This window comes from Hippocampus zosterae, chromosome 5, assembly GCF_025434085.1.
Source record: "Hippocampus zosterae strain Florida chromosome 5, ASM2543408v3, whole genome shotgun sequence".
NCBI lineage: Eukaryota > Metazoa > Chordata > Actinopteri > Syngnathiformes > Syngnathidae > Hippocampus > Hippocampus zosterae.
The window spans coordinates 2,734,164-2,748,647 of record NC_067455.1 but is presented as its reverse complement, the minus strand read 5'-3'; the positions used below and the strand labels follow the sequence as shown (position 1 = coordinate 2,748,647).

Sequence of the window (14,484 nt, the reverse complement as noted above, 5' to 3'; positions counted from 1 at the left end):
ATTACTGTAGTCGTGTGCAGTTGCAAAGTACACTAACAATGCAGCACCACAGGCATATATTCTTTATCCTCAATGAAAAATGATTCTTTCTTGTCTATTACCCTCTTTATTCATGACTTTTTTTTTTTAACAATTTCATAGAACGTCCTGTTTTTGTTTCACAAAAAGGCAAAAACATCTCATTGGATCCCATACAAGAGCTGGAGCAACAAAGAACTTTTTTTTCATGCCTGAGAGGTATTGTTTTGATATCATGATCATGAAGAATTGCACTTCGGACTTTGTAACATCGTGTCTCTCTCAGGGCACTAAATCAGGTATAAAAAAAAAACACCTGAATCAAGACATGAGCATTAATAACTTCACCTCGGCCAGCATAAATGTTCCTTGAGGCAGCATCCTCCTTCCCCGACATGATATATTTTCCCCCAATGATGGCACGCCATTTATTCGATATACTTCATATCCCGTTCAAAGTTAATTTTTCTCCAGGAGAGAACAGCCCAACGGTGTTTTCCCCTGCCGGTAACAAGCCACGGCAAATATTTTACATTGCCGCCACATCTGCACACGTACAGGGGTGACTTCCGGCTGATTGCGCGGCAAGGATAAAGCGCATTAGATGTTCATGACGAGTGAAAACGAACTCTTTAAAAAAAAAAAAACAGAAGCAGCCAAGTAGCTAAAAGGAGGGCATGAGGCCCTAATGGAACAATCGGCGGTGGTTAATGGAGACGGGAGGAAACTGTTATGTTCATTTTCATCTCAGTGTAGTAAAAGGATAGGCACCCTTGCACTTCTCATACCAGGAAACACGAGCGGGGGGGGGGGGGGGGGGGGGTGTTTCACCGCACAAACATGATTTCCCCGCTTTGACAAACAGCTGATTACCAAGAAGCGTCCACGAGCGCTTTCAGTGGCAAAGGGGAGGTGACTGGGATAATGAACGGCTCAATATTCCCATCCGGCACGCTTTAAATAATGCTTGATTTAAAAAATACTGACGGTAAGTACACGGCAACCGAATGCGAGCCGTTTTCCTAGATGAACCGATGGAGTCAACAAGCGCGCGGCAGGAAGTTGCCACGTCGAGCTGAGTCGTTAGGCCCTTTCATCCTGCTTGTAAAAGCTGGAAGATTTATGTTAAAAAAAAAAAAGTTGACAAAATGGACAGGAAACTGATGACGCAATCGTCTAGGGCACCGACTGATCAGGATTTTTTTTCAGCCTGATATTGAGTAGAATACAATTTTGAGGACTGATTAATCGCCCAAATAGTAGCCTGATTAATTGTAAAAAAATATACATATATTGACTAAAATGTCTTCTTTTTTGGTCCCTGAACACTTACAATCATGATAAAGAAATGAATTATGAGCAGAATATTTCAATGCTTTACAATATTTTCTTCTATTTTATGTTAATGTGTATTTTTTTGGGGGGGGGGGGGGCTTAAACAGCTAAATATTGATTAGGCCCTACACTTGTTAGTTGTTCTGAGTAGTCCGAGAGCCACAGGTGTGTATAGAGATATGCCCAACTAACAGGAGTGTGACGTTTAACACCTGACACGTGGCTTTTCCGTGAATTTTCTGGGAACACGCACAACTTTTTGTGAGTAATTATCTCCAAATGTTGGACATTCAAACTTTTGCAGCTCTGATGCTGTACATTTTTTGGGACATCTTCTCAAAAGAGTCGATTTTGTTAATGTCAAAAAGCTCTACCGGATGCTACATCAGCCGCCTGCTCCGCCTTCTGCCGTCGTCAGGCTTCGGCTGGGGCGGTGGGGGGGCGGACAGCTTGTGAGCATCAAAGTCCAATTTGTGTTGCAGGATCCCGGAGAAGACGAACTCGGCCGAGACGACCGGGAGCGACGCCGAGACGGCTGCGCGGCACAGCGGCCAGTCCTCCGGGCAGGAGATCACCAACGTGTGAGGCTGATGAGGGAGGACACGAAGCAAACATACACACACACACACACACACACACACACACACACACACACACACACACACACACACACATTTGTTTTTGTCACTTTAGACACATTTACCACGCTAACTTAAATTAATTCAAATGCATAACCTTTGTCAAGAATGGCAACATTTCATGAAGGCATTTAGATGGGAAACTTCAGCAGCTTATTCTACCAGGAAGTTTGTGTTGTATTTATACAAATCCCAAATTCTAAATGCAAATATATAACTTGAACAAACAGCAAATAAATGAGTAAGAAAGCAAACCAATAGTAGATTCAAATTATATCAATTAAAAACAAGCAATACAAATAAGTGCTGGCCGTTTCTTATGTGCAAACCATGGCCTCTAAGGGGCAGTGTGGAGCATGTGTGGAGTACAAATGGGAAGATAAAGAGTAAGAAAAAAAGTTGTGATTTTGCGTTTTTAGTTTGTGCCTTTGAGTGTTGTTTTGTTAGCGGTCTGTTGGTGTTCCTACAAGCATTTGTGTGTCAACATTCGTTTTTTGAAGGAATAATCACCGCTGTAAGTCAACTCAAATTTAGCACTAGCACGTGAATAGAAATTTACATTGACTGCTAGCATTAGCACTGTCGATGTTTCTAAAATAAAGCATGTCTTGTCATGTGGGAAATATCTACAATGTGGCTTTTTTTTCTTGTATCTTTGGTTTTTAAGTAAACTCCAACTCGGAGTGTCAATCAACAACTTCAAGCGCGTTCTGAAAGCAGAAAAACGTACACGTCAAATGCTCGCTGCAAAAGCGACACACAGCATTCATGAAGCCAAAATTGGAATCCCGATTAGATTTCGATTGCCCAAGCCGTACTAGAAAATACACTCGATGTGATCGCACTTCGCACCTTGTGTGAAGAAGGCATCTTAGGGAGAAAGCTGGCTCCGCTGCAGGAAATGATGTCTCTCATCTGGTGTGGCTCGGGCTTCACCGACTTGGTGATGTGGATCTTGTAGCCCTGGAAAAGAACACAAAGCAAAACCATGATTTTGTTTCTTATTTTTAAATGGCTGCTCAGTAATGATCAATACATTGTTGTTCTGAGTGGTTCTTCATGTTGTTGCGTTTTTTTTTTTTTTGTTCATATAGAACAATCCTTTAAATGACTCAGCACAGTGGCCCTGGCCCAGCTGTGACTCTGTTTAGATCCTGCGTTAGCATGCGGGCTCAGCCCATCATCAACATTAATCCGAGCGCCACGTGGGCCGGAAGAACTGAAAATCCTCTCGGTAATAAACGGAGTGAACGCGTTAGCGCACCTGAAAGAGAGGCTGGCTGCTGGCCAGCCTCAGAGACTCCTTCAGCCGGAAATTGAACTTCTTCTCCTGCTCTGGATCGCTCAGGATGAAGGCGTCGGGTGGCAGCAAGCTCCCGGCTTTGTCGCTCTGCAACAAAACGGCTCAGACCTTGCAGACGTATGCTAGAACTTTCTCATTTTCAGCGATCGTTCCGTGAACCGACCTTGTTCAGCCAGTGTATGTTGACTATGGGGATCCCCTTGGCCACCGCGCACATGAACTTGACAGTCCGGCGCACCTTGTCCGCCACGAGGCAGTTCATGTCTGCGGTGCCATTAGCCACAGAGCCTCCAAGACGGGCCAGTACTCTCTCCCCGGTTTCGTCCACCACGCCTGTGAACAGCACCTGAGCAGGAGACACCGGTTACGGCAACGGAACCAAAACCAAGGTGCCATGACGGCTTCTTCTATGTCTCGCATTCATTTGCATTTTCTAAGTGTTTATTTTCCAAGTACTGCCCGCACCAGTTTCCATTTTTTGGGGGGCACTCTGAACAACAGAGCAACACACTTGAACGACGTTCAACAACAACACACGAACCTTATAAGAGTGGCTGGCATCACATGGTCGGCAACTCTGTGACAGGAAAGCGGAAGAGTTGCTGGTGGTCACGGGGGAGGATTTCACGGAAGGATCTCCCTTTGAAAAGATCAACGCCTTAAAATCAGTGTTGGGGGGAAGCCATTCATTTTCCACGTCGTTGATTTAGGGCATCGACGGTGACGTTCGCGGTGAGTGAGGGGTGCTCCGGTGGGCTTGGTGAGAGGGAAAGAATGTGTCATGCTTTCAGTGATGATGACTTGAAGCGCTTTAGTTGAAAAAGCAGAGATGAAAGTGGACTTCCTCTCCATGACATCATAGGCGGACAGCCAGCGGTGCGATACTCTCCGCGTGGGTGCCAGGTACCTCACTCCTAATATCACGCAAAGCTCTCGCAGATATTCTTCGATATCGACGCTGTACTTTGCGTCCGTGAAAAGATCATCGCAAAGTTTTTTTTCCACTTGAGATTCCAAACCGCGGCAGAATTTCTGAATGCGGTGACAGGCGTCTCCATCGATATCCAGCAGGTGCGGCGCACTAGAGTTTCAACACCTCCCTTCTCGCCCCTCGTGTCACTGGCAGAATCCGGCAGATTCGAAATGAAGTTCGCCAGTGGTATGGAATCTCTGTTAAAATTTTCCAATACGATCGAGTGGATCGCGGCTGCATTAACTACAGTTAACTACAGTTAACTATAGTTAATGTTGTTGAAAGGTAATGTTGTACAACACACTACATTTGGCCATAAGGTAATAAAAAGTCGTCGGGACTTATTTGGATTTATTTTTAACCTACAGGCCTATTACCGTATCTTTTCCATTTGAAGAGTTAATATATTCATTCATTCATTCATTCATCTTCCTAACCGCTTGATCCTCACTAGGGTCGCGGGGGGTGCTGGAGCCTATCCCAGCTGTCTCCGGGCAGTAGGCGGGGGACACCCTGAATCGGTTGCCAGCCAATCGCAGAGCACACAGAGACGAACAACCATTCGCACTCACACTCACACCTAGGGACAATTTGGAGTGTTCAATCAGCCTGCCATGCATATTTTTGGAATGTGGGAGGAAGCACCCGGAGAAAACCCACGCAGGCCCGGGGAGAACATGCAAACTCCACAAAGGGAGGCCGGAGCTGGAATCGAACCAGGTACCTCTGCACTGTGAAGCCGACGTGCTAACCACTGGACTACCGGGCCGCCCAAGAGTTAATATAAACAAATACAATTATATTCAAGGTGATTTTTTTTCCCCTTCTCATTCTCATCTTGGCGCCCCCTGCAGTCCGTAGCGCGCATAGCATCCACCCTCAATGTCCGAATGGGCGAGCCGGCCCCGTATTCTGCTTTGACGATTCTGTCTGAAAGGCACGAGCCAAAGTATGGCGGCTCGACCGTCATCATCAAGCGAAAATCTGGTTGCAACGTGGGCAACCACCGATATTTCAGAGTTTATTTCAGTCCAACATCCAATCGAAGAAAAAAGCGGAGACCGACTTGACTTACCTGGGCGCCTTGACCAGAACCGCGGACGGATGTCGCATTTCCATACGCATTCCTGCCCCCCTGAGCACAGGATGCTTTGGCTCTTCTCTTGGCCTGGACTGGATCTGGATTCTCATCTTGCACTTCTGCCTTCATCACTCGCTTCCTGCCTTGGACCGCGTCTTTGGCCTCCACCTCATTGCTGCCCCGGGGGGTGACCAGCGCCTCGAAGACTTCACCTTTTACCGTCCTCTGAGCTCTACCCCTGATGTTTCTTTGAGGGAGGGGAGATTCACTGGCGGAGTTGTTCCCCTCACATGCATTTGAGGCTTCTGTTACAGTTGCTCGCCTTCCCCCCCTCGTGACCGGCGCCCGTTTTGAAGCGGGCTTCCCCTTGTCATTCGCATCACAAAGCGAAGTGGGGGAAACGTCTACCGTCTTGCCCCTTTGGCCCCGCGACCGAGGTGCAGGAGCGGGACTCTGACTGGAGATAGGCGGGCCGATTGAGCTGGGCCCGGGTTCGGTTTTGCGCCCGCTTCCTGGTTGCCTCCCCGCCGCCCCTCTCCGAGAGCCGAGGCTGCTGCAAGACATGTCCGAAGCCAGGGAGTTGGAGGAGCTGGATCTGGAAAGCGCACCCGGGGTAGGAGTGCCGCGACTGTCCTGCTCCGGTGGTCGTTTGGCGGCGGAACCATCGGACGTCCGCGGCCCTCGGCCTCGACTTCCTTGGGCGCTCGAAGCGGACACCTCAGAGCTGACAGAGTTAGAGCGCGATCTGGTCCTCTTGGCCGGGCCGTCGTCTTGATCTGCGGCCGCTACGGGAAGAGCGGCAGCGGTTCTTCTGGTTCCTCTTCGGCCTCTCGGCGTGGCCTCAGGTTTTCCTTCTCGGTTGCGTTGAGGCGCTTTGTCTGCTTTCTCCCGTCCGGGTTGTTCTTTGGTTTCCAGTCTCTGGCGTCTTTGTCGATCCTCCGCCGCTTGCGACTGTTCCGTTTCTTCTCCTCCCTTCTTTCCATTTGGACCTTGTCGTCTCTCTTGGTTCCCGCCTCGAACCCCGAGGGGATCGCTCTGCCGCCTGGTGGCCTCTTCCTCAAGCGCGCTCCCAGCTACGCCGGGCTTCCCCATCTTGCTTCTTGTTTGTCTTTTTTCCCTGGGCTCCTCCTTTTCTCTCAATTGGGACCGCGTTTCTTTTGAGCGTTTGACAGCGACACTCGTTCCGACTTCAGATCGACTCTGTTGGGCCCGCGGGCCTGGTTCCTCGGCGCTCTTTGGCGGACAGTCAACCGCAGAAGGTGCAGAATTTGGGATCTCACATCTCTCGTCCTCGCCTTGAGGAGATACGAGCGACTGAGTCTCATCTTCAATTTGCAACGGCTTGGCTTTTCTTTTCCTCGAGCCGGGGATGAAGATCTCGCTGTCGGCTTCTTCCTCTTCACACGTGTCCATGGGCGGAGTTCCAGCAGAAGAAACTTTGGCTTTTTCTTCCTGACCAGGATCCGGTTCATCTTCATCGTTTTTCGGCAAGCTGTCAAAATTAGTCCGAGTCTCCTCTTCTTCTGGTTGTATCGGAGTTACCGACGGGGGCTCATTACTGCCCCCTAGGCCTTCGGCTCCGTTCTTTGACGGACTTTTCTCATTCCAACCGTCTGATGGGATTTCAAGAGTACCGCCGAAGGACTGCGTGTCCTCGATGATTTGCAGCGGCCTCGCTTTTCTTCTACCACGCAAGACTGGAAGCGAGTCCTCATCCTCATCGCTCTCCTCGCTTGTCGCCGTCGGCTGGGTCGCAGCTCTACTCGCAGGCGGGGTTGGAACTGCGCAAGAACCTGTCCTGGCTAGCGTCTCTTTATTGAGTAGCAGTTTGCTCTGGTGCAAAACTTCGACTGAGTCTTCGAGATCCGTTTCCTCATTTTCACTCAGCGTCATGGGCTGGGTGGGGGCGATACTCAAAGACAGATGATGAGCCGCTAAACTGCAAGAATTTGGATGACGTTGTCGGTCTTGATCAAGCTGCGCTTTTCTATCACGTAAGACTGCAATCAAGTCTTCATCTTTGCTTTCCTCGTTATTTGACTTCATTTTACTTTCATGCGAGACTTCAGTTGAGTTTTTGCTGACGGTTTCCTCATGTTTACTCAAATTTACAAGGCAAGGCTGATGACTCGCGAGCAAAGCGGAAGAACTCCCTTTGGGTTTCATTTCTCGATCAAGCTGTCCTTTTCCTTCAGCCGAAACTGGACTCGAGTCCTCGTCGTCGCTTTCTTCAATTTCAGTCGCAGCCATGGGCTGGGTTGCGGCTAAACCCCAAGGTTGATGATCAGCGGGCAAAGCAGAAGAACTCATGTTGGCTTTGATTTCTTTATCAAGCTCTACTTTTCCTTGAGCCCAGATAGGAATGGGGTCTTCATCGTCGCTTTCTTCAATCTCGCTCGTAGCCATGGGCTGGGTTGCGACCATACTCATAAGCTGACAATTCGCAGTCCAAGCAGAAGAACTCGCAATGGGCTGCGCGACTTCGTCGAGTTGTACGTTTGTTTCGGATAAGACTTCCAACGCGTCTTCTCCATGACTGTCTTCCGTTTGACTTGCAGCTGCAGGCTGCCTTTCCACGATGTCCACGTCGGTCAAAAGTTGAGTTGCTTCTTCCAGCTGCGGCTGCTCTGCGCTCGGGTCCTCGGCTTCTCTTGGACGACGAGCAACCGCGAGTTTGGTTTCAGCCAAAAGCGAGATGGGCGAGTCAAAAGGAGGTCGGGTCTCGGTCTTTTCCTTCGGCTCTTCTTCAGACTCACTGCAAGGCTCTGAAATATAGGCCTGCGTTTCTTGAAAAGCAAGATTTATCTTCGTATTCACCGCGGGCATGGGCGGACTACTGTCGGGTGCCTGGCGGGCCTCGAAGGCCTGGGTAGCCTCGATGTTGACGTCGTTGCCAAGCGAGGCCGTCGTGTCTGCATTTAGTGGCTTTGTATTCGGATCAGAGTCGAAGGCCTGCGTGCTCTCCATTGCCAGAGCTTGGGCCGCACTCTGAAGGTGGCTGCTGTCAGACAACCCCAGCTGGAAGCTGGAAGTAATTCCCCCGCTAGCCAGTTCGTCCGTGCCCTCGCCGGGTGACTTACAGCCCGAGGCTGGCTTGGCGCCATTGTCGCAACTGCGGATCTGCCCTTGGGGCTGAAGGATGAACGATTGCGTTTCGGCCACAGCAAAGTCCTCTTCGTCCTCCTGGCCGTTTAAGGTCGCCGCTCTACCCGCACCGTTGAAGACACCTGGGTAAGGCAAGGGACATTTTGGAAGGGGGCTTTCAGCAGTGTCTTGGAAATATGGAAAAAGTTACCAAATAAAGCTATTTCACACCCCGGGGGGGGGGGGGGGGGGGGCTACAGTTTGGTTGAGATCAGGTAAACCCCCCCAATCAGGCCTGTGTCAGGGATATTCTAACTTTGGAGTTCTAATTATTATTAGTTTTTATTTGTGTTGGAATTTTTTTATGTAGTTTAATTCGTTTTCAGGGCAGTTTTATGATTTTTTTTCAACTTGTTTTAGTTTTTTTTTTCACAAATACTAGTCATGAAATTTGGTGTGCAAAATGAAATAGAGCTTGGATGTCTTGTTTGCCAAGTCGCCAGCGTCTCAACATTATTCGTGGGCTTAATTTTTATTTTTTTTGGGGGGGGGGCATACTGTACATCTTTTTTTTTCATATATATGAAATAAGGGCGGCCCGGTAGTCCAGTGGTTAGCACGTCGGCTTCACAGTGCAGAGGTACCGGGTTCGATTCCAGTTCCGGCCTCCCTGTGTGGAGTTTGCATGTTCTCCCCGGGCCTGCGTGGGTTTTCTCCGGGTGCTCCGGTTTCCTCCCACATTCCAAAAATATGCGTGGCAGGCTGATTGAACTCTCTGAAGTTGTCCCTAGGTGTGAGTCCGAGTGCGGATGGTTGTTCGTCTATGTGTGCCCTGCGATTGGCTGGCAACCGATTCAGGGTGTCCCCCGCCTACTGCCCGAAGACGGCTGGGATAGGCTCCAGCACCCCCCGCGACCCTAGTGAGGATCAAGCGGCTCGGAAGATATATGAAATAAAAAAGGGAAGTACTTTTTACCTCGCGTTGCATTTCGGGCTAAGTTAAATGACAGAAGTTGGGCAGCCAGTTGCTCAACACTAACTTACGTTCAAATGGATCCAGGGAAGGTGCGAGGAAAGCTTGGGTTGCCATCTGTTCCACGTCTCCTTCTGAAAACATCCAGGTCAAAATAACAACAACATCCTTAACTCAGAGCATCATCTTACCAAAACTTTCTTAGCTGCATAGACAAAAGAAATGTGAGACAAATAATACTGAATTACATCCCGAATCCGCATGCATTTTTTAATGCGCTTGTCCTAATTTGAGGTCAGGGTCAGGGGTGAACTGGAGTCTATGCCGTACAATCTGCACCGATCATCGGCCAATCAGAAGAAGCACTCAGCGAGCCTTCAATGAACCAAGCGTGACCCTTTCGGGAATGTGGGAAGAAGCCAGAGTCCCACGGCAAAACATGCAAACCGATTCTAGAAACCCGAACCTCAGAACTGTGGTGCAGACATCAAAGTTAAAAGTGTACATTTAACTCATTCACTCCCAAAGACGTCTTTAGACGTCTTTTCAGACTTGGTCTAGAATCGGCCTGTACTGAATGAGTTATGTGTGTTTTTAACATGTTTTGGGAAGGGTTAAGTCTGTTTTGTTACGTTCGATTGCGTTTCAAGCGCATAGGAGGAGTAAAACAATTTTTTGGGGGGCGGGGGGAAATTTGATACGGTCTCTCTCTATCGCAGATTGTCGTTCACTGGTGCATATCCTCTCGAGAAACAGAGGTTCACGGTACAAAGGTGAGAATTCTCAATTCTGACTGAGGAGTATGTGTATTTAGCTTGGTGACAGAGAAACAATCACAACAACAAACACATTTTTGAGGCCGCTCTTCGTCAATTGCACAGATCTAACTCATCCTGTTTTTTTTTTTTACCTGGCAGTTGCACAGGGGTCGAGCAATTTTGCACACGTGGAAACTGTAAACCTTCCGTCCGTGGAAGACTTATTGCATTTTCCTCTTCTTCCGCGTCTGTATCACTGTCCCGTTCAGCAGGGGGCGCACTGGACTCATCCACATCTGTGTCTTTGTCAGATTCTGACTGAGCAGCTGCTGCCGCGGCGATACCGGGGGTGGCTGAGGAGGGCGCGGTGGCGACAGGTGGTGACGAGCGGGGAGGATCTTGGACCGCATTGCTGTTATGTGATCCCGCAGCCGAATCACTGACATTTGCTTGTGTATTAAGAGCGAGGACGGCCTGGTCGTCTTCTGGCTCTGAAACGTTCCCAATGGAGGCTAGCCCGGTGGGTGCCGTATCCCCGCTGTTGCCGTCAGCCTCCTCGTCCACGTCTGTGTCGCTGTCGAGCTGGAAGTCATCTGGCAGCAACGGAGGCGCCGCATCACCTTTTTTACCCTCGGCTTTCACGTCAGGATGACCTTCACCTTCCTGGGGCGGCGCGGGGGGTGCCGATGGGGTGCCTGTGTCGTCGTCCACATCTGTATCGCTGTCCATATGAAAGCAATCCACGTCCGATGTCTGGTCAGGCACCGCTTTGGGCTCGCCAGCATCCTCCTCCACATCAGTGTCGCTGTCCATGTTAAATTTAGAGATGGCATGTGGGGCCGCGGTGCTTGTGGATCGTTGCGGCGACTCCACCTCCGTAAAGCTGGCCGGGGTTTTCAGCTGCTCTAGCGCAAAGTCCGCCGTTCCCGGCGTAGGGCCATTTTCTGCCGCCCCCGCACGCTCCTCGTCACTGTCGTCCACAAACGCTAGCGTGTCCTTTTTCTGCTGTCCCCCAGCATCCACGTCTGACTCTTCTTTGCCGAAACTGACATGACCGTGAGACGTCTCTCTGGTCGATGATGACGGCGTGATGGGTGTTCCATCCGCACAGTCGGGACTATGGAAAAGACCGAAATTATTACTCGGATGTACAAGCAGCTTAAACTTTCATCGTGAGGCCTTCATTGGTGTTTTTGTAGCTATCCATCCACTTTCCTTCAACACTTGTGCTCGTTGGGGTCGCGAGTTAGCTAGCACCAGGGTGATAATAGTTTTGGGAATTTTAATTATAGTTAGTTTTTAATTTCATTTTTGAGTTTGATTCATTTTTTAGACATGGTTTGTTTGAATTAGATTTCAGAATAGGTTTGTTAGTTGGGATTAGTTTTATCCATCCGTTATCTGAACCGCTTTATCCTCAGGAGGCCCGCGGGCGTGCTGGAGCCTATCCCAGTTGTCTACAGGCAGTAGGCGAGGTACAACCTACACTGGTTGCCAGCAATCGCAGGGCGCACATCATCGGACAATCACAGCTAAGGTTCAATTTAATTAAGAATGTCTAATCAACCTGCCACGTGTGTTTTAGTTTTTCAAAAATGCTTTCTTTTAGTTTACTTTGTATTGGTTTTAGTATTACTTTTTTTTTTTTTTTTTACGTGTGACAGCCTCGCCGCAAGCATTGCTGTCGCCTCAGGGCGACATGATCTGATGGCATGTTATTAATGTATTATAGGTGACGCACAGTAAGGTCCACAACTCCCTGACAACTGTTCGACCTTCCTTCAGCCGACACTGCTGGAATACCAAAAAAAATAAAATTAAAATAAAATACATTTGGGGCCGCCTGGTAGTCCAGTGGTTAGCACGTCGGCTTCACAGTGCAGAGGTACCGGGTTCGATTCCAGCTCCGGCCTCCCTGTGTGGAGTTTGCATGTTCTCCCCGGGCCTGCGTGGGTTTTCTCCGGGTGCTCCGGTTTCCTCCCACATTCCAAAAACATGCGTGGCCGTCTGATTGAACACTCTAAATTGTCCCTAGGTGTGAGTGTGAGCGTGGATGGTTGTCCGTCTCTGTGTGCCCTGCGATTGGCTGGCAACCGATTCAGGGTGTCCCCCGCCTACTGCCCAGCACCCCCCGCGACCCTTGTGAGGATCAAGTGGCTCGGAAGATGATAAAATACATTTGTAATCAACCCCCAAAAGATCATATATTCCATTTAATGACCAAAGATAACATGTTGTCAATGTTTATTGCAGTTTCAGTTAGTTTTTTTTTTTTTTGGTAAGCATTATCGTTTTCATTTGATGTTCACGTATTTCTTTTTTCAACTTTAGATTTAGTTATTTGTTGTATGTTTTCGTCAAACTAAAATAACCTTCATTAGTACACCCTGAATTGAGGGATCAGTTTAAAAAAAAAAGAGTAAAACATACCTTTCAGGGACTATTTTGTTTGTGGGACTCAAGAAGGTTGAGCAGGTGGGGCTGGAATCTGATCCTGTAAGTATTCAGGAAAATTAGGAAGGCAGACAGCACAATATAGAGGCCAAAATGATGAATTCGCCCGAGAGGAGGGAAAATGACGGGAAGCTGAGCTACATCGACCATCCCTACTTGCTAAACCATTTTCCGTACCGTTACAAATCATACACATACCTTGAAGCTTGCGCCGGCTCTCTCTGTTCCTCGGCCCCTCCCCGTCAGAGTCCGACTCCGATTCCGGAACCAGAGTCCGCTGCGGCTGGACTGGAGTGGCCTCAAACGACACACAGCTGTTCTTTGCAGGCTTCTTCTCTGCTTTACCCAGAGGCGAAACCTTAGCCCAAGCCTGCGACATCTGGCCGGCACTCACCTTGAGGCCATCTCTCTTCTCGACAGAATCCTTCGCTAAACTGATACCAACGCCCAACGGCCGACCCCCGATGTTTTGGTGTGCGTCGTCTATGCCGAGGTACTGACATGGCATGTCCGCCATGAACAGACGGTTCCCCTCGCTGAGGGGGTAAGGTATGTTGGGGATCAACTTGACGCGGCCAATGCGGGTGCCGTTCATGCTGCCCAAGTCGCGCACCACGGCCTCAATCTCCACTCCGCTGCGGGATCCTCGCCTCTGATGGAGGGAGATGCGGATGGCGGCGTGCTGTTTAGACACGGAGGGCGCCAGCAAGGGCAGCGTGCAGGTGCTAACGTCACGACCGAGCACGTTATCGCCCATAAAAAGGGGAAATTCTGTGGACAGAAAATGCAGTGTCAGCCAAATTCGGGGGAATAGTTATTCAATAAGCATGCTTAAGTTGGAGTTTTTAATTAATGGATGCCTTTATCTTCCCTTATTCTGAAAAGGAATATTGGCTCGAAATATTGGTGATTGGTCACCTTGATTACTAATAATTGGTATTAGCATAGGGTATGAATTAAAGCCCTTATGTAGAGACTCCTATCATGACCTACAGAACGTTGGTTTATTCACTTGCGCCTGCCTCTCACCTCTTTCAGGAACGTGATCATTCTTCAAGATGCAGAGCTTGGCTAAAGGTTGCCGTGGCTTGGTTGGCTTCTCTTCCTTTTCCTCCTCATCTGACTCAAATAAGGAGTCGTTGACAGCCTGAGTAGCGTCCATTCCTCGCCAGGAAGGAGGCAGTCTGCCAATCATAATCACACATTTCATATCCGATTGTTGTAGCCTTCTTCTAAGCCACTATCAGATGCTACGTGGCTAACGTTAGCGTGAACGGTTATGAGCTCCTGCAAGAACGTTCGCATGGCAGCTGCCCTGACCGAATCCGCCCCCCAAATCTTGTGCTTTCATTGCGTTAGTGAACAAACTGATAAAATGAGTTTAGGACTCAAATGTAACTGGATAAATCCAGCACAAAAATAACAAGGCAAGTTCAAAGCAACCGGATTGTTGATCATTCTGGTGGCTAAATATTGTACATTTTCCTATTTGATATCATAAATATGAACTTAGAACATGGTGTAAGTAACTGGTGTATACTTGCCTCGCGGAACACCACTGCACTCAAAGAAAAGATAAACAACTTTAACGTTTTTCCGGGTGGCGCGAGATCACGCCTACAATAATGTTAAGACCTCGCGTAATTGGTCATGGTGAGGGTATTTCGTATGTACTACACACCCATTGGCTATTTGCACTTCCGTTCTGGATTGTCAAGACTCTGATTGGATCAGAATTACGGAGTTGTTTCGCGCCACGTGTCTCTTAAAGGGAACGCGGAATTTTAAAAAAATGCTTAGTGTCATTTCCTGAAAGGGAATATTTGGTTGCTGTCATACACACTGTAGTTATTTTTGACTAACCTAT

At 48.7% G+C, this 14,484-nt stretch overlaps 1 protein-coding gene across 4 annotated transcripts; it reads right to left on the bottom strand.

The window, feature by feature from the left end:
* Positions 1-827: 827 nt before the first annotated feature.
* Positions 828-14,235, bottom strand: mdc1 (mediator of DNA damage checkpoint 1). 4 transcript variants are annotated; one of them, XM_052064935.1, is made up of 12 exons: positions 13,647-14,235; positions 13,012-13,388; positions 12,816-12,915; positions 12,594-12,657; positions 10,316-11,280; positions 9,477-9,539; positions 5,343-8,575; positions 3,836-3,934; positions 3,458-3,640; positions 3,256-3,381; positions 2,844-2,954; positions 828-1,940 (listed from the first exon to the last, which is right to left on the bottom strand). In XM_052064935.1, the coding sequence occupies exons 1-12, from the start codon at positions 13,825-13,827 to the stop codon at positions 1,734-1,736; spliced, it is 5,709 nt and encodes a 1,902-aa protein (XP_051920895.1). In that variant the 5' UTR covers positions 13,828-14,235; the 3' UTR covers positions 828-1,733. The 4 variants fall into 4 exon arrangements, with proteins under 4 accessions (XP_051920895.1, XP_051920894.1, XP_051920896.1 ...); XM_052064934.1 differs by having other exon boundaries at positions 12,816-13,388; XM_052064936.1 differs by having other exon boundaries at positions 12,816-13,269.
* Positions 14,236-14,484: the final 249 nt, after the last annotated feature.